This window comes from Nerophis ophidion, linkage group LG13, assembly GCF_033978795.1.
Source record: "Nerophis ophidion isolate RoL-2023_Sa linkage group LG13, RoL_Noph_v1.0, whole genome shotgun sequence".
Taxonomy (NCBI): Eukaryota; Metazoa; Chordata; class Actinopteri; order Syngnathiformes; family Syngnathidae; genus Nerophis; species Nerophis ophidion.
The window spans coordinates 27,650,058-27,670,069 of record NC_084623.1 but is presented as its reverse complement, the minus strand read 5'-3'; the positions used below and the strand labels follow the sequence as shown (position 1 = coordinate 27,670,069).

The following is a 20,012-nucleotide window of genomic DNA, read 5'->3' as shown; positions in this document are numbered from 1 at the left end:
TGAAAACAGGTAGTACACAGGAAATCATTTGATAGAATGGACTGAACCAATTGTGTACTTGTTATAAATTGTACACACAATAATATTATATTACCTGCGACATGCCTAGTAACAGTATCTTCAATTGATACTTATTACAAACTTTAGTAGGCTCCTTGTTATTTTAGTCTTAGTACAAAATGTAGATCAGACGCTTGATGAGTTGTAATTAGGAGTACGTTCTTGCTAACTAGGGGATGAAATAAGTATTTTCCTCACTTAGATACAAATGAATTCATGACTGTATTTGAATTCTTTTCCCGTATTCTTTAATATTCTGCTTCTCTCTGTTTAAATATGTGTCTAATAAAAACTAGGTATATAAATGTTTTAAGTGGTTTCATTTGTAAAGACTAGAACAGTAGTAAACTTAACATAAGCTTATTGTTAACATACACAAAAATCTATTAGCTGATGCACAAGCTACACTTATTCTTCACTACTACAAGGTGTGTCAGAAATGTTCCAGGACTGCATGTCTGGATGTCATCATCCACTGTGAGTTTTTGCCAAGCAGCACGTTCACAAAGATATACTGCGGTGTGAGAAGAGGCGAGTGGTGGCAGGACCACTCATAGCTGCTTCTCTATAACAACACGTCCGAGGAGAACATCGCCGTCCCTTGAAAAACCTCCAACCTGACCCTGTGTGATTTTTTTTCCTACTAATCTCAAGGGGTCATTAATGATACCCTTTGAAGACTTGGACAACATGTAGAAGATTAATTAAAAATCCTTGTGTGTGTTTGACTTCACGGGATTACTTCCAAACAGAAAACTTGTAGTTTAAATCTGAATTTTATCAAGATTAATTGTATCACACCAGGCCTGGAACTTTTCTGACACTCTAGTTTAATGAATGTGCTATTAATATATATAACCATAAACAGTTGTTTAAAGGAGGTATTGATATATAATCAAGACCAACATTTGTAATTTTTCATGCTTCACCTATGAGTTCACTACAACATAATGTTTTTCAACAAAAATAATCATCTTGTCTTGATAAAGATTCTTAATTTTTCATTTTGTTTTTCTGTCCTTTATTCTCCCAAAAGATGAAAAAAAACAGATGGCGTCTGACTGTTAATCCCATTGATATCGGTGACCTTTGTGACGTCAGAGCAAGACAATTTAATCAGGTAAAAAACTAACTCAGCACCATGGCATTATTTGTTGTTTGATATTGATGTTGCACAATATGTTGAGCAAAATGTAAAAGTCCAGCTACAATTTTTTTGCAGATTTTTTCTCACATTTACTGTAACTCACTTTTCTCACATTTAAGTCATTTTAATCACATTTAAGTTTCGATGATATGTTCGTTCAAAATGATGCATCTAAATGTTAAAACATAAATCTAAATATTAGATTTAAATCTTAAATATAAATCTTGAATCCAAACCTATCTTTAAAATCCAAATAAACATTTTGAATCTAAATCTAAATTTTAAATTTAAACCTAAATGTTAATCTAAATATAAATGTTGAATCTAAACCTAAAAGTTCAATCTAAATCCTAAATCAACATCTTAAATCTAAATGTGATCTTAAAGTGTTAAAAGTAAATGGTAAATCTAAATTTAAATGTTAAGTATATATTTAAAATCAAAATAGACACATTCATAAACAAAAGTGCAACACTTGATGAGAACCAATACAGATTTTGAGCTAATATCTCATCAACGGGATTGATCAAAATAACAGAACAGATTACCAATCATAATGCCTCATCTAATCAATAAATTAGAACTGTATGGAATCAGAGGGCTGGTCTCAAACTGGATTAGAAGCTACTCAACCAACAGAAAGCAATACGTTAAGATAGGCAAAAGCACGTCATCAGAGCTAGAAATATCTTGCGGAGTACCCCAGGGATCAATACTGGGACCTAACTTGTTTAACATATATATAAAAGACATTTGTAAAGTTACAAAAAAATCTTACATTTAGGACTACTTGTGGATGACACGACAGCTTTTTGTTGAGAAGAGAACACACAGATGATAATACAAATAATAACAGAAGACATAAAGAAATTAAAGTGATAGTTTAAAAAAAAAACAGAATATCATTAAATCTCTGTAAAACTAAAACAATGCTATTCAGTAACAGTAGAAGAGAAAGTCAAAGACAAATACAAATAGACAGAGTGGATATTGAAAGAGTAAAAACATAAAATTTTCAACTTTTATAATTGATGAAAAAATGAACTGGAAATCTCATGTAAAAATCTCATGTAAAAATATACAACATAAGGTGGCAAGAAATATTTCAATAATGAATAAAATATTTCAATAATGAATAAAGCAAACCAAAAATCACTTCACATTTTATACTGCTTGCTCATATCTGAGTTACTGTGCAGAAATTGTGCAGAAATTTGGGGAAATAACTACAAAAGTACACTTCATTCACTAACTGTTACATAAAAGATCAGTCAGATATCAAGAACATCCATCTATCCATTGTCTACCGCTTGTCCCTTTTGGGGTCGCAGGGGGTGCTGGAGCCTATCTCAGCTGCATTCGGGCGGTAGGCGGGGTACACACTGAACAAGTTGGCACCTCATCGCAGGGCCAACACAGATAGACAGACAACATTCACACTCACATTCACACACTAGGGCCAATTTAGTGTTGCCAATCAACCTATCCCCAGGTGTCTTTGGAGGTGGGAGGAAGCCGGAGTACCCGGAGGGAACCCGCAAAGTCATGGGGAGAACACGCAGACTCCAGACAGAAAGACAAAGATCGAACCTAGGACTTCATATTGTGAGGCACATGCACCCTGTACCACCATCCTGCCTATCAAGAACATACAAACCCTTTATTTATTAAGTCAAACATATTGAAATTCGATGATTTGGTGCATTTGCAAACATCTAAAATTATGTACAAAGCAAACTATAACATGCTACCCAGGAATGTGCAACAATTCTTCTCAACAAAAGAAGAGAAACTTTAAAATATGTGTATGCACATACAACACTGAAGCCATTTAGCGTATCAATGTGTGGAATTAAAGTATTGAATGGATTAAGCAAATAAGTTTAACAATGTACTAATATGATCCACCTTAAAAAGCTGTTCAAACTAAAAGCGTTCACAAAGTACAAGGAACAAGAAATTTTATGAACATCTTTAACCTTTTTAAAAATAACATATTATTCATCTCATGTGTGAACCATAACTGACTTAAGTATTATTAAGAGATTTGGTTGGTTGGTTCAAAATGTATTTCACACATGTATACAATTACAATTGATAAATCATATAGTTCACACATTTATATTTCTCTTTACATGTTCGAAAAGGAGCAGGAAGAAGCCAAGCTTATTTAATCCTACCCCCTTTCCAATTCATAGCATTTTAGTGGCACATATTTGGCACAGGAGTTAGTGCATGTGCCTCACAATACAAAGGTCCTGAGTAGTCCTGAGTTCAATCTCGGGCTCGGGATCTTTCTGTGTGGAGATTGCATGTTCTCCCCGTGACTGCGTGGGTTCCCTCCGGGTACTCCGGCTTCCTCCCACTTCCAAAGACATGCCCCTGGGGATAGGTTGATTGGCAACACTAAATTGGTCCTAGTGTGTGAATGTGAGTGTGAATGTTGTCTGTTTATCTGTATTGGCCCTGTGATGAGGTGGCGACTAGTCCAGGGTGTACACCGCCTTCCGCCCGAATGCAGCTGAGATAGGCTCCAGCACCGCCCGTGATTCCAAAAGGGACAAGCAGTAGAAAATGGATGGATGGATATTTACTTCCTGTCCTCATTTTGTAACACAATTTACAAGAGAATTCTACACTTCCTCTTTCATTAGGACTTTCCCAGATTAAAACTACTAAATGCGTGCATCTCTTATTCTTTTTAATAACATTTTTATTCTGAAGCTAACCAATGATAAATAAAAATACTTTTGACCATTAATGCGATTTCTTGAACAGGTGCGATAGAATGGATTGAAATGCATGAAAAAATTTTATATTTTAAACATTATTTTTAACACTGTGATTACCAGCGGAATTAATAATTACTTATCTTGTCAAGCAACGTCAGCTAAGATTTATCTGAGAGCCAGATGCGGTCATCAAAAGAGCCACATCTGACTCGAGAGCCATTGGTTCCCTACCCCTGTTGTTAATCATGCTTCTCAGTGAGCCAAGACACAGCCACTACTCAGCCAGCAGTGCTGCGTCGAGCTACGAGGAACAGGAACAAAGATGTAAAGGTCACATATCAAAAGGCGTATATCGGCATCCAAACCTCTGACCAGATGATGACTTTACACTCCTTATGATCTTGTTTTTACCATTTAGCTCACAATTAAGACATATTCTACAGAACAGGTCCAACGCGAGTGTGTCGACCGGCTGCTGCAGCAGCTTGCATCAAAGTGATTGCAGCAAAGTAATGTACAGGTACATATGTGACACAATCACGGAATAAAATGACACATCCAAATACAAATAGGTGTATTCATCATGCACACTGCCTTGAGGTAAAAAGCAATTCCATTCATTGTCAAACGTCAAACTGAAGCCATCAATTATTTAAGCGTCTTGTTTCCAAATATTTCTTTAAGGAAACACATCATGCACACTCACTCGTTTGGAGCTTACATTTTTTTTAAAATATGCAACTTTATTGGCATTCATTTATCATTAAGCATCTATTACTGTTCCTTCTTCTGCAGGGAGAAAGATGTAAGCAGATATGTGGGCCTGGCTTTGTGGATGAGAGACCTTAGATTAATGAAGTATTGACATAATATAATATTCACTTTTACACTTGGCGTGACATTTGGCGCTAACATTTAGTTTTAGTTTTAACATTTAGATTTAGATTTAACGTCTGGGTTTGGATTCAAGATTTACATTTAGGATTTAGATTTAAAATTTATATTAAACATTTAGGTTTATATTTAACATTTAGATTTAGATTTAACCTTTATATTTAGATTAAAAATGTAGGTTGATGATGAGGTTGATAATAAAGATGTGGGAGACAATGAGGATGATTAGAAAAATAACGAGGATGGTGAAGAAAATGATGGTGAGGATGATGATGGAGATGATGATGAGTGTAAAAAAATTACAGTGATGATGAGCAAAATAAGGATGGGAATGATGACAGTGTGAATGATGAGAAGGATGATGAAGATTATGACAATGTGATGACTATGTGATGATGACAGTATGAATGCAAACTTTAAGGTTTTACTACTTTAGTATAAAATACCAAACAGTCTAGCTCCATCCTATCTTGCTGATTGTATTGTACCATATGTCCGGGCCAAAAATCTGCGTTCAAATACTTCCGGCTTATTAGTGATTTCAAGAGCCCAAAAAGTCTGCGGGCTATAGAGTGTTTTCTATTTGGGGTCCTATCTGTAACAGTTTGAAGAGAAGAATTTAAGTCCCATCTTACAGCTCATTTGTATACTCTAGCCTTTAAAAAGACCCATGTTTAACCGGTTGATCTGCCGTCTCTCTTTTCTGCTCCGACCCCCTCTCCTGCGTGGAGAGGTCATCAGGTGACCACGAATTAGCTTCAATGGAGGAAGCGGTAGCTGTCCCAAGTTGGGGGCTGGGGTGGATTACTTCTTATGCATCAGTTGGCGACATCTCGGGGCTCCGACTGGTCTTCATGCAAGAGGATGCCCTGCTGGCCCCACTACGGACTGGACTCTCACGTTATTAACCATATCCACTCGGCATCCATTGCACTGGTCACCCAAGGGCGAGGGTCCCCATATCTGTTGCCCCTTCTAGGGTTTCTCTTTGTTCCCATTGGGTTGAGTTTTTTTTTCCCCTAATGTGGGATCTGAGCCGAGGATGTCGTTGTGGCTTGTGCAGCTCTTTGAGACATTTGTGATTAAGGGCTAATAAGTAAATTTTGATTGATTGACTGAATGATGAGATGATGATGAAGATTATGCCGATGATCGATGATGGTGGGGATGATGATGATGAGGATGTACATGAGGATGACAAGGACAATGATGATGATGATGACGATATAAGGATGATAATAACGATAAAGTTGATAAAGATAGGGAAGCTGATGAGAATGATGTATAATGATGATGAGAATCATAAAGACAATGATGCTGAGGACAACGAGGATGAACAAATGACAATGATAATGAGGTAGGAAAATTATGGTGAGGATGATGAAAATTATGACAAAGATAATGACAAGGATAAGGATGACCGTGATGACTGTGATGATGATGATAAAGATGTTTGGAATGTGATGTTGCCAATGATGATGAAGATGAGGAATAGCATGAGATTGACAAGGACAATGATGATGACGATAATGATGATGATGTTGATACATACATTTAGGAGTTAATGTAGTTGCTGGCAAATTCTTTGTGTTTTAAAGGATCAAAGTACAAGTGAAGACTTCAACATGGATGTTGGGTCTGATGGTGGATTGCCTTCACAACAAGGTAAGTAAGTAAAGTAAATACAGAAAGTACAGTGAATAATGTAAGTGTATTAAGTACATTAAATACAGTAAATACTGTAAATATAGTAAGTATTGTGATGTTGTCTCTGCCATTGAACTGTGGTGTTTGTAGAAGATGCTGTGTACTCAGACCAGCCAAGTGTTGCATCTCGCTCCACGTCACGCCTCAGCTGCTCTACATGTGGAAGTGCAGGATTTCTTCAGAACAGAACTTTCTACACTTTGGGTCCTGATGACTACGAGTGTGACTTTGATCTCAGACAGTCCGATGCCGTCTACTCGTCTCAAGAATTTCAACACACCTCCCAGGACAGCCTCAACAACCCCAACCCTCACCCACCACAGGTCATCCGTCATCAATAACAGCAGAGCCTATCATAAACATCATCGTAAATACTTAAATCAATATTCATTTGAATCTAATTAAATATATTCACTTTATTTCCAAAGTACACATTTTCCATTCATCCAAAATGGCTGTTAAAGTTGATATTGTTTTCAACACATTCACAAGCAATAGCAATTTTGTTGTTTATATTTTCATCAGCATATTACCAATATTGATAACATCAATCATATTAAACTTATTGTTGATAATAACATCAAACATATGATCAATATTGATCAAATACAATCAATCATAATAGTGACATTGTTGATAACAACACCAAAAATAATATTAATGATAAAAACACAGTCCAGGAGCACCTTGTCCAACATGCCATCCAGCTCAGGTTTTAGTGCCTGCCTCACCTGGGGCCTCATGTACTAAGAGTTGCGTGGATTTTCAACTAAAAATCTGCATACGTTCAAATCCAGAAAACGTACGAAAGAAAAAGTTTAGATTTATTAAAGTGTGCACGCACACTAATCCAAGCACATTTCCTTGTTACATCCCAGTTAATGTGTAATTGACAGCAGATGTTGACCACGCCCTTTTATAAATAAAAAATATAAAAATTAGCAGTGTTCCTAAGATCTGCACACTTTGCCCAATCAGAATTGAGTAAGAGTCAGTAGGAGGTGCGTGTCTCTCGTGTTTCGAGCGAACGAAAGACGGTTTAGATTGTGAGCCTGCCTCCGAGAACCGCACACTGGCTGGAATAAAAAAATAAATGGTCAAAAATCACGAAGAACGTTAAGAAGATGATGGATGGATGTGGTCAAAACAGGCAAGGTTACCGGTGATAAAGTAGTGCGGCACACTGTTTAAAAATATAGTCGCTATAATGACACGTAAAACTTTAGAAGAGTGGGTTACTCTAATTACCCCAAATAAAAATTTAATTTGTGTAACTTTCAGCAAAATGTGTTCATAGAATAGCCTGCTCACAGCCAAATTAGAGTTTCATGTGTAAAATGTGTATAATTTGGTTTGCATTCTTTGAAATGTAAACATGTTAGCGTATCAAATGGATACGAAATACTGTGAGTCTAGTTTGATTACTCAGTTCATTATTGGAACACAGGAGAGCTACCTGCGGTATCAGCCATACGTGACACAATGTCGGTCTATTCCTCCAATGTCCCTGGGGCCCGTTTGTGCCCCAACTCCCGGCGGCTGCTGTTCACCCGACTGGCCAAGCACATGTGCTGGAGTCACAGAAACACATTGTGACAGCAAGGACGGCAAAATGATTGCCTAAATAAATTAATAGATGTCCCCCATTAAATGCATTGGGAAAACAATTATTTTGTGTTTTCACATTTTTATAATTAAATGAAATGTTGATAAAGCTCGAACGACCTCCTCTGTGTGTTGCCAAAGTATCCACAGCCTGTAGAAATGTGCGTACGCCAGCCATTTAGTTGTTTTTTATTCCTACTCACGTTTAATACATGACGCTCCAGGTGTCCGCTTATCCACAGTGACAGTGTTTGTACAGTGTCTTATATACAGTGGGGCAAAAAAGTATTTAGTCAGCCACCGATTGTGCATGTTCTCCCACTTAAAATGATGACATAGGTCTGTAATTTTCATCATAGGTACACTTCAACTGTGAGAGACAGAATGTGAACAAAAATCCAGGAATTCACATTGTAGGAATTTTAAAGAATTTATTTGTAAATAATGGTGGAAAATAAGTATTTGGTCACTTCAAACAAAGCTCTTCTGTCCTCCACTCGTTACCTGTATTAATGGCACTTGTTTGAACTCGTTATCTGTATATAAGACAGCTGTCCACAGCCTCAAACTGTCAGAATTGTAGACCTGCACCAGACTGGGAAGAGTGAATCTACAATAGGCACGCAGCTTGGTGTGAAAAAATCAACTGTGGGAGCAATTATCAGAAAATGTAAGACATACAAGACCACTGATAATCTCCCTCGATCTGGGGCTCCACGCAAGATCTCATCCTGTGGGGTCAAAATGATCATGAGAACAGTGACCTGGTGAATGACCTGCAGAGAGCTGGGACCAAAGTAACAAAGGTTACCATCAGTAACACACTACGCCGACAGGGAATCAAATCCTGCAGTGCCAGACGTGTCCCCCTGCTTAAGCCAGTGCATGTCCAGGCCCGTCTGAAGTTTGCCACAGAGCACATGGATGATACAGCAGAGGATTGGGAGAATGTCATGTGGTCAGATGAAACCAAAATAGAACTTTTTGGTATAAACTCAACTTGTCGTGTTTGGAGAAAGAAGAATGCTGAGTTGCATCCCAAGAACACCATACCTACTGTGAAGTAGGAAACATCATGATTTGGGGCTGTTTTTCTGCTAAGGGGACAGGACGATTGATCCGTGTTAAGGAAAGAATGAATGGGGCCATGTATCATGAGATTTTGAGCCAAAACCTCCTTCCATCAGTGAGAGCTTTGAATGGTTAACCAAATACTTATTTTCCACCATAATTTAAAAATAAATTCTTTAAAATTCATACAATGTGAATTCCTGATTTTTTTTTTTCACATTCTGTCTCTCACAGTTGTAGTGTACCTATGATGAAAATTACAGACCTCTGTCATCATTTTAAGTGGGAGAACTTGCACAATCGGTGGCTGACTAAATACTTTTCTGCCCCACTGTAAGACAGTACAGCACCTGTCCTCTCCTACAGCTCCAGGTGGTCGAACACTGACCATGCCGTGGTCTGGACGAAGTCGTACAGCTTGAAGAGTGGTCCCTCTGGCCAGATCTGAACAGTCCTGGTAACAGGTTTGCTCCTCTTCTGAAGGGTGGTATAGGCAGGAACAAGAAGCCTCAATCCATACAATTCCTACCGCTTGTCCCTTTGGGATGATCAATATTATATAATTATATGTGAATATTTCCGACCTGGTAACAAAATAACAATGGTTCTCACTGAAGCAGCGTTTTGTTCTAGTGGGATTAAAATATCAGTGTTGCTAATATTGCCATTTGAAAGTAAAACATGTTTTCCATGCAGATGAATGAGTTGGTCAGGCAGATGTCAGCTGTTGAGATGCTTTTGAACCGCTTGCAGGTCACCTTGACATTTCATCAGGTAATAAAGTTGGTTTACTCTTCGGGTCACAAATTAACTTACTTTTGGTTTTATTTACTTTAGACCAGTGAAGCTTCTCAGGTTCCAGACCGAGCTTCTTCTCCTCACGAGTGGGAAGAGGTGGAAATGGAGGAGCATCAACTTCGACAAAAACTGAAAGAGATGACGGGCGACATCAGCGACCGTAGTCTGAGTTGTGATGAGGACGAGGCCAAGTTGCAAGAGGAGGTAGTAGCACAGGAAGACACAACTCTCACATCTTCAAGGAGCAGCATTGTGGTCTCCAACCCTCAGAAGGTACAGTACTGTTCAGCTGGAAGATATTTTTAAAGCATACAGAGCACATTTTGTCTGACTGAAGTCTAACTGAAAAACATACACTTGTAATGAAGAGGAGACCGTTTATTTACTTCACAAATTAAAAGAACAGGACATTTTGAAGTGCATCAAAAAAAAGAAACTGAGATTTATTTAAGAAGGTAGCTAAGGAAATGTAAAATACCATCTTAATTTAAACTACCGAACAAAATACAAATGAGATGAAAGATAATTAAGCAGGTAAATTAAAGGCGACTAATAAAGCGTACACAAACCTCTTCTCGCTGCGTTCGTGCAAGCTAACTGATTAACTTCCTGCACAATGGGCAAGATAGTCCAGAACAATAGCAAACTTCCTCTGGATATCAGTCGGGCCACAAACGGTCTTTTCCTTAGGATTTAAAACTGCTTCCATCAATCAATCTTTTGAATGAACTTTTCTTTGCATCCCACCCGATACATTTTTGGTAGTAGTAGACATAATATGTGTAATCGGGGCCAATATTACAACGGATATCAGTTAAAACAAGCTGTAAGGATCAGGAAATCTTAGTCTGACATCACGTAAATCAGTTATCCATGCTAAAATTAAATAAGTGTCCCCCAGTGTACAGGAGGCACATGGCGTATGACAAAAAGTCAAAACTGAGAGTGTGCATTGGAGACCTGGACTTCACACAAAAGTGTAAAAATACAAAAAACTAACTATTTAAGAAATCAGACAAATTTAGTGCATGGAAACATAGTAACTGTTTACTGAGATGAGCTTAATGTAGGTGGTGTCATCCACAAGCTAAATCTTTGTTATGGACTGGTGGCTGGAGGTGCAGAAGCTTGTGTACAGGGAAAAGAGCAGAGGGGAAAGTACACAGCCTTGTAACGAACTGACCGGACTAACCAGACGGTGCTCCTGAACTCCAAATTTGGACTGTCTCTGAAAGACAGGTTAAGGGAGATCAGTTGTCCAGGAAATGTTCAGAGTAGAACCACCGTTCCTTCACAATGAAATGAGCCAGGTGGCTAGGGCTTCTAGTTCCAAAACCTTCTTAGTGAGGTGACCACCGAGCCTAGGACAAGTTGGAGGGTTTATGTTTTGGAGCTGGCCTGGTAACAGGTGGTTGAAGGCCGGTAAGCCATATTCCTTACTATTCCCAACTAAGACTTTTGGCCCTGTGACCCGTATAAGTCAAATGACCCCTATACGCGGATGCTGTTTTAATTTTTGAATTGCAAATCCCTCCATACATCCATCCATTCTGTTTTCTGGGTTGCAGGGGGTCTTTGAGCCTATCTCAACTGCATTTGGGTGGAAGGTGGGGTACACCCTTGATAAGTCGCCACCTCATCGCAGGGCCAACACAGACAGACAGACAGACAACATTCACACTCACATTCACACATTCGCTGGGCCAATTTAGTGTTGCCAGTCAACCTATCCCCAGGTGCATGTATTTGGAGGTGGGAGGAACCCGGAGTACCCGCAGGGTAGGTTCTATGTTCAATCCCGGGCTCGGGATCTTTGTAAATGGTAAATGGGTTATACTTGTGTAGTACTTGATTACTCAAAGTGCTTTGACACCATTACCACCTTCACACACTGATGGCGGGAGCTGCCATCTCCTAACCACGACCCATCAGGAGCAAGGGTGAAGTGTCTTGCTCAAGGACACGACAGACGTGACGAAGTTGGTAGAAGGTGGGGATTGAACCAAGAACCCCAACTGCGCCACACCCACCCAGGATCTTTCTGTGTAGAGTTTGCATGTTCTCTGTGACTGCATGGATTGCAAATCAAATGTGCAATTAATGTACGTTGACTCAGCTGCTGTCATGTTTTGTTGCTTATTTCAGAGAAACTCTTCTATTGAAAGCCTTAAAAATAAAAGTCACTTGCCTGATGACGAGTCCAAGTCCAACTTCAAAAGTTCTACAGCTTTACTGTTTGAGCTGGAAGACAAGATAGCCCAAGCTGCTGCTGATGTGCAGAATACTCAGACTCAGGTGAGTCCAACACTTGCAGCCCATGTGTCTTATATAATATGTGAAATAACGTTATATATTATTACATAAAACGTTTCCATCATTCCAAGGTGTCTTACATTGAGAACAGGATGGCTGCTCTCAATTCTGCTGGACTGCCGCTGGACAACAAACTAAAGGTGGAGAAGACTGAGTACAATGTTCTTATTCTGGTTGTGTTCCACATCTCAACATACAAAAACAAAAGTTTACCCAGCCAAGAGCAGATCTCAAAATGTATTAATCTGCTGATTGTTTACAAAAACAAGTACAACATCTCTTATTATTAATTACAATAAAAAACAATACACTAAAAAACAATTTAAAGGATATTAAAAATAAAATGATTAAAATCTATACATATTTATTTTATGGTGTACGAAAAATATACACGAGACATATTCAAATTGTAACCCTGAATATGGATAAAATGTTATATATAAAATAATAGTTATATATATATATATATATATACAGTAGGGCAAACAAGTATTTAGTCAGCCACCGATTGTGCAAGTTCTCCCACTTAAAATTATGACAGAGGTCTGTCATTTTCATCATTGGTACACTCCAACTGTGACAGACAGAATGTGAAAACAAAAATCCAGGAACTCACATTGTAGGAATTTTAAAGAATTTATTTGTAAATTATGGTGGAAAATAAGTATTTGGTCAACCATTCAAAGCTCTCATTGGTGGAAGGAGGTTTTGGCTCAAAATCTCACGATACATGGCCCCATTCATTCTTTCCTTAACACGGATCAATCGTCCTGTCCCCTTAGCAGAAAAACAGCCCCAAAGCATGATGTTTCCACCCCCATGCTTCACAATAGGTATGGTGTTCTTGGGATGCAACTCAGTATTCTTCTTCCTCCAAACACGACATATATATATATATATATATATATATATATATATATATATATATATATATATATATATATATATGTCTTGATTGGATTATCCAGAGAATAGTGCTCGATACCGTGGTAGAGCGCAATATGTATGTGTGAGAAAAAAATCACAAGACTACTTCATCTCTACAGAACTGTTTCATGAGGGGTTCCCTCAATCATCAGGAGATTTTAATGGAAGCATTCACATACAATGGTTTATATAGGGCACAGAGTGGGTGGGTACAGGCAGGCGTAGTCCGAGGCGAAGTCTAGTGCTTGGGTCAGTAGGTCTTGCATGATGGAAGGGTAAAATTATTCGATGTCGAAGGAGATGAAGTTGTGTTGTTGTTGGTCTTGGATGTTGTTAAACCATTTGATTACTGCTGCCATATTTCTCCATTGGTTGAGTGGTGTTTTGTCCTTGATTTTTGTGTTGATTCTGTCCAACTTCACCCTCACCTATGAACCCACGCCAGGAAACCAACCAAAAAAGAGCAGAAAACGAAAAAACATCATCTGGTACAACCCTCCATTCAGCAAAAACGTCTCAACCAATATCGGCCACAAGTTCCTCACTCTGATCGACAAACAATTCCCCAAAGGCAACACCCTAAGAAAAATACTCAACAAGAACAACATTAAATTGAGCTACAGCTGTATGAACAACATGCAACAAATCAAGGACTGCCTACCCCCAGACTAAACGACTCTGAAACCAATAAGGAATGTAACTGTCGCAAGAAACCTGATTGCCCTCTCAACGGGGGGTGCTTACAAACATCAGTCGTTTACCAAGCAAAGGTAACACGCAAGGACATTAGCACATCCGACACTTACGTAGGATTAACCGAAGGAGCGTTTGAAGCCAGATAGAATAATCACAAGGCCTCTTTTAGAAACCACACCTTGCGAAATTCTACAGAACTCAGCAAGCACATTTGGAACCTCAAAGAAAATAATGTTGACTATTCGATAACATGGCAAATTCTTGCATCCAGCACACCTTACAACAGTGGTAATAAAAGATGCAACCTTTGCTTAAAAGAGAAACTTTTTTATAATACATCATCCAGACCTGTCATACCTCAACAAGCGCAGTGAAATCATTTCAACATGCCGCCAAAGACGGATACACTTTCTAGGTAACACATGAGCCAATCACCACGCCCCTACGCCTGCCTGTACCCACCCACTCTGTGCCCTATATAAACCATTGTATGTGAATGCTTCCATTGAAATCTCCTGATGATTGAGGGAACCTCTCATGAAACAGTTCTGTAGAGATGAAGTAGTCTTGTGATTTTTTCTCACACATACATATATATATATATATATATATATATATATATATTTATTTATTTATTTTTTTATTTTTATTTATTTTTTAGTTTTTTGATTGATTGATTGATTGATACTTTTATTAGTAGATTGCACAGTTCAGTACATATTCCGTACAATTGACCACTAAATGGTAACACCCAAATAAGTTTTTCAACTTGTTTAAGTCGGGGTCCACGTTAATCAATTCATGGTACAAAAATATACTATCAGCATAATACAGTCATCAGACAGGTTAATCATCATAGTATATACATTGAATTTTTTACATCATTAACAATCCGTGGGGTGGGATGAGGAGCTTTGCTTGATATCAGTACTTCAGTAATCAACAATTGCATCAACAGAGAAATGGATATTGAAACAGTGTAGGTCTTACTTGGTAGGATATGTACAGCGAGCAGAGAACATAGTGAGTTCAGATAGCATAAGAACAAGCAAATACATTAGAAGTACATTTGATTATTTACATCATGTTATTTATAATCCGGGGAGATGGGATGTGAATGGAGGAGGGTATTAGTAAAGGGTTGAAGTTGCCTGGAAGTGTTGTTTTAGAGCGGTTTTGAAGGAATATAGAGACGCACTTACTTTTACACCTGTTGGGAGTGCATTCCACATTGATGTGGCATAGAAAGAGAATGAGTTAAGACATTTGTTGGATTGGAATCTGGGTTTAACGTAGTTTGTGAAGCTCCCCCTGGTGTTGTATTTTATATATATATATATATATATATATATACCATATATAAAACACTAACCCTTATTGAACAATGACAATTTAAAAAAAATATGATTATTGGATGTGAATCTGAGCTAATGACTGCAAGACTTAAATTGTATTGCACATGTTGATCTGAAATCAGAGGAGATCATTCCAAACCAGTAGAAGGATCTGGAGGGGGAAGAGCAAACTATTGTATTCTAAAGCGTCGCACCATTGTAGAACCATAGACAGACTTTATTAACTGTCAAATATATAATTCTTATGCTGTCTTAATTACTCACATGAATTCATTATTAGCAGCTACTCTAGGAACATAACTCCCTCAAATAGCCGGGATCTACAGTACAGTGTATACATAATCCATTACTTGCGTATACCAATACTAGGGGTGTCCCAACCCAATATTGATTTTTGATATTGGTCCAAGATTATCAAAACAACAAGTATGGGATTAATGTGCTTGCATGTAAAATGTGTGATATTATGTCCGATACAAGCAGTCCTACATCGTGCAAAACTGCTTGTGCAAAACTACACAGCCACTTAACATCATTGGGTCTGAACTACTAAAGGTTTGCATGCATTAAATCATGTACATGTACTTATCGGCCCATACAGAGCTGATCTACATGAGAAGATCGTGTCTCTAAAGTGAGCGACATGTATATACCTGTACAGAATATATATTTATTTGTTTGACATTTTGTGCCAAAAACAAAGCCACATGTTTTCTCACAGTCTCTTTGTTTTTCTTTGATTTTCTTTAGTCTGGAATCCAAACCAGAAGACTTTCCCAGAACTTTCCCACAAGTAAGAAGCAAAGTTACTACTTGGAATGATTATCGAAAATTATTTTCAGCTTTTAAAGCCTTTCCCATCCATTGTGTGTTGCATGAACAGTTTGTGCTTTGCAGCTCAGCTTCAACCAGTATATACACAGAGCAGATTACTAAAAACACGATTCCTCAAGAGGTACTTCACTGAAAAAGGTTGACAAGAACTGTCTTGAAGGAGAACTGCACTTGTTTTTAAATTTTGCCTATCATTCACAATCCTTTTATAAGACAAGCACACATACAGTATGTTTTTTTAAAAATACATTCTTACTGGGTAAAAGTAAAAGTCTGCTTAAGATGAGTCAATAGGGGTTGCTTGATTCCACCTATAAAGCCCTCTAAAACATTTAAACACTTCAATCATCGTTTTATACATACATTGTAAGTATATATGCAGTGTAGTAACAGGCACATTCATAATAACATGTACTATTTTTTCCTATATTGCTCATTTTCAGCATACAGTGGCGCATTATTTTGATAGACGCATCACAATGTCCACTTTTTCCTTTAAAGGGGAACATTATCACCAGACCTATGTAAGCGTCAATATATACCTTGATGTTGCAGAAAAAAGACCATATGTTTTTTTAACCAATTTCCAACTCTAAAAGGGATGATTTTGGCGGTTTAAACGCCTTTCAATTGTTCGCTGTCGGAGCGATGACCTTTCACCCGTAACGTCACAACGGGACGCAATCCGCCATTTTCTCAAACACATCACACACGCCAAGTCAAATCAACTCTGTTATTTTCTGTTTTTTTCGACTGTTTTCCGTACCTTGGAGACATCATGCCTCCGTCGGTGTGTTGTCGGAGGGTGTAACAACACGATCAGGAACGGATTCAAGTTGACTTATGTGGAGTGTGCATCGATTAGTACTGCATGCTAATCGATGCTAACATGCTATTTAGGCTAGCTGTATGTACATATTGCAGCAATATGCCTCATTTGTAGCTATATTTGCATCCAACCTTTCCCTCCACCCACATTTAATGCCAAACAAACACATACCAATCGACAGATTCAAGTTGCTCCAGTGTCAAAAGATGTGAAAGTCCCTCGTTTGTTCTGCACATCTTACCGACGATAGCGATGCTACGACAGAGATGGTACAGAGAGGTGTGGATATCCTGCGACACTCAAAGCATATGCATTTCCAACGATAAAGTCAACAAAATCACAAAAGTGAGTTTTGTTGATGTTATTGACTTATGTGCTAATCAGACATATTTGGTCACGGCATGACTGCCAGCTAATCGATGCTAACATGCTATTTAGGCTAGCTGTATGTACATTTGTAGCTATATTTGCATCCAGCCTTTCCCTCCACCTACATTTAATGGCAAACAAAGCCTTACCAATCGACGGATTTAAGTTGCTCCAGTGGTCAAAAGATGCAATCATTGGTTAGAAGGCGATCGCCGAATTTGTCCGCGTTGCCTTTGTCCATCGTGATATGGCTCAATAGCTTCAGTTTCTTCTTCAATTTTGTTTTCGCTATCTGCCTCCACACTCCAACCATCCATTTCAATACATGCATAATCTGTTGAATCGCTTAAGCCGGTGAAATCCGAGTCTGAATCCAAGCTACTATGCTATACATTTCTGTGCTATCCGCCTTGTTTGTTTGTATTGGCGTCACGCAGTGATGTCACAGGGAAATGGACGGCTGGATTTACAGATAGCGAAAATCAGGCACTTTAAAGCCTTTTTTCGGGATATTCCATGATGGCTAAAATTTTGAAAAAAACTTCAAAAAATAAAATAAGCCACTGGGAAATGATTTTTATTGGTTTTAACCCTTCTGAAATTGTGATAATGTTTCCCTTTAACAGCATTACTGATTACTACTCAGTGCAGACTTCATGAGATCCACCAACCCAACAAACATATAAAGCATAACTTACAGTACGTCTTTTCTCACTCTGATTTAGATGAAGAATAACTCATAATCCTTGAAAAAGGGTTAAAAAAAAAAAACGTGGGTGCAAACCAGCGTCTTTCGTGTGTCTTTCTCGCCATCTCCGGGCCGAAACTGGCTGTAAAAGTTTACCAACTCCTCAGGTTATATCCACTTAATTTTACCAACAAGGTGACAAGCATGATTTATGAATATCCACAAGCTCTGAGGCGAGAAAGCAGCTCACCAAAAAAAGATGTCAATACAGCCAGCATAGGAAGTTGCTGATCAATGTGCCGCTAAATGTAGGTCCTTAACGCTAGCATTTATAATACCAATGTCGCCAACACTTGGTTAATATTCAGGTCATGGAAATTAAATGGAATATTGTTGGCACTTTTCGGATGGTTAATAAATTTGGATTTTGTAGTTGGAATAAACGCAATAGATGCAATAATGTCATAGCTCCCCTTGGTTCCATTGTAAGCCAGCTTTTATTTAGAATGCATTAAAAAAAAGTTTTCAAGTATCGCATAAGGATTGTGAATTATAGGCAAAAAAAACAGATTGCTTTGTTAAATGACACAGTAAGTTTTATTTCACGTTAGAGGTTGCAAACAACAAAATATACAAGTTAGATAGACACCTACTCAGTGGCCTAGTGGTTAGAGTGTCCACCCAGAGATCGGTAGGTTGTGAGTTCAAACCCCAGCCGAGTCATACCAAAGACTATAAAAATGGGACTCTTTACCTCCCTGCTTGGCACTCAGCATCAAGGTTTGGAATTGGGGGTTAAATCACCAGAAAGGAGTACCGGGCGCGGCACCACTGCTGCCCACTGCTACCCTCACCTCCCAGGTGGTGATTAAGGGTGAATGGTCAAATGCAGATAATAATATCTGTCACACACGAGTGTGTGTGACAATCATTGGTACTTTAACTTTAGATATTGGGGTGACAACCTCAAAAACCTGCTTATGGTTCTCTCCGCCATCATGCTCGTAACACAAATATGTCTGTAAATGTTATGTTTCAAATAAAAAGGGGCTAAAAGGGGTTTTGCCCCCGCCGCCACCTCAACACCTACCACTACCGCGCCCAAAAACACACTTGGAAAAAAAAAAAATCATGGTATTACTCAACAGAACAGCAGCAATGCAAAAATATTGACCATTTAAAAAGTAATTTAGTTCATGAATGCTTCTCCTTTGCAGCGGGCACATGCACATCTGTACGACTGTAACATAAGCCAGTAAATTTCAAGTACACTGCTGGCGATTCGGAAGACTGTCTGTGTTTTACTTAAATGGTAGGACACTGGTCTCTCACACCGGCGGTGTAGGTTTGAGCCCTGCACGGAGCAGTAGGATAAAACAACGCAGCCGCGAAAGAGCATGTACTCAATCACTAGACATAGGTGAGCTGATTGACAGCCATGAAATATGTCATTGCATTCCGCGGTCAAAATTGGGGGACCCTGATTGGGTGGAGCCCCTGGGCTTCAACCCAGGTAAGCGCGTGCATTGAGGTGGCCTTGATTGGAGGTTTTATGAAATAATTAACTACATTATTAAATCATAAATTATTTATTTAAAATCATGAAATGAATTCAATCGTAAAATAATTGATCAAATTATAAAACAATGAATGAAATCTTGAAAAAATACTTTTCAAATAAGGAAATAATTAAATTATTCAATAATATTTTACATCAAAGAATGTAATGAATGCCAATTAAAATTAATTAATGACACATTTACATAAGTATTGATTTAAAGATGTACAGTATTTTGTTATGTTTTTGATTATTGGGTTCTGTAGTTTTTCCATTTGTTACTTTTAGCTCGGCTTGTTCACCTGTATTTTTCTGTTTGTCGACCTTGCTGGGCCTGAAGGGGCTAAGCCAGGAATCAGACCTAAAAGTAATCTTAAGCCAGTGGTTCTCAACCTGGTTGGAGGTACTGAACCCCACCAGTTTCATATG

The 20,012-nt window shown here is 38.3% G+C and overlaps 1 protein-coding gene across 4 annotated transcripts in view; it reads left to right on the top strand.

The window, feature by feature from the left end:
* Nucleotides 1-20,012, top strand: part of mlphb (melanophilin b) — a 127,596-nt gene that overhangs the window by 94,702 nt on the left and 12,882 nt on the right. For 3 of the 4 annotated variants that reach the window (XM_061918651.1, XM_061918652.1, XM_061918650.1), the window contains exons 7-14: nt 1,097-1,180; nt 6,432-6,498; nt 6,631-6,863; nt 9,913-9,990; nt 10,054-10,287; nt 12,160-12,309; nt 12,399-12,467; nt 16,056-16,098. In XM_061918651.1, the coding sequence (XP_061774635.1) occupies nt 1,097-1,180; nt 6,432-6,498; nt 6,631-6,863; nt 9,913-9,990; nt 10,054-10,287; nt 12,160-12,309; nt 12,399-12,467; nt 16,056-16,098 (958 nt within the window). Of the gene's footprint in view, nt 1-1,096; nt 1,181-6,431; nt 6,499-6,630; nt 6,864-9,912; nt 9,991-10,053; nt 10,288-12,159; nt 12,310-12,398; nt 12,468-15,906; nt 15,940-16,055; nt 16,099-20,012 lie in introns of all 4 variants that reach the window. The other variant, XR_009809277.1, reaches the window with a different exon arrangement.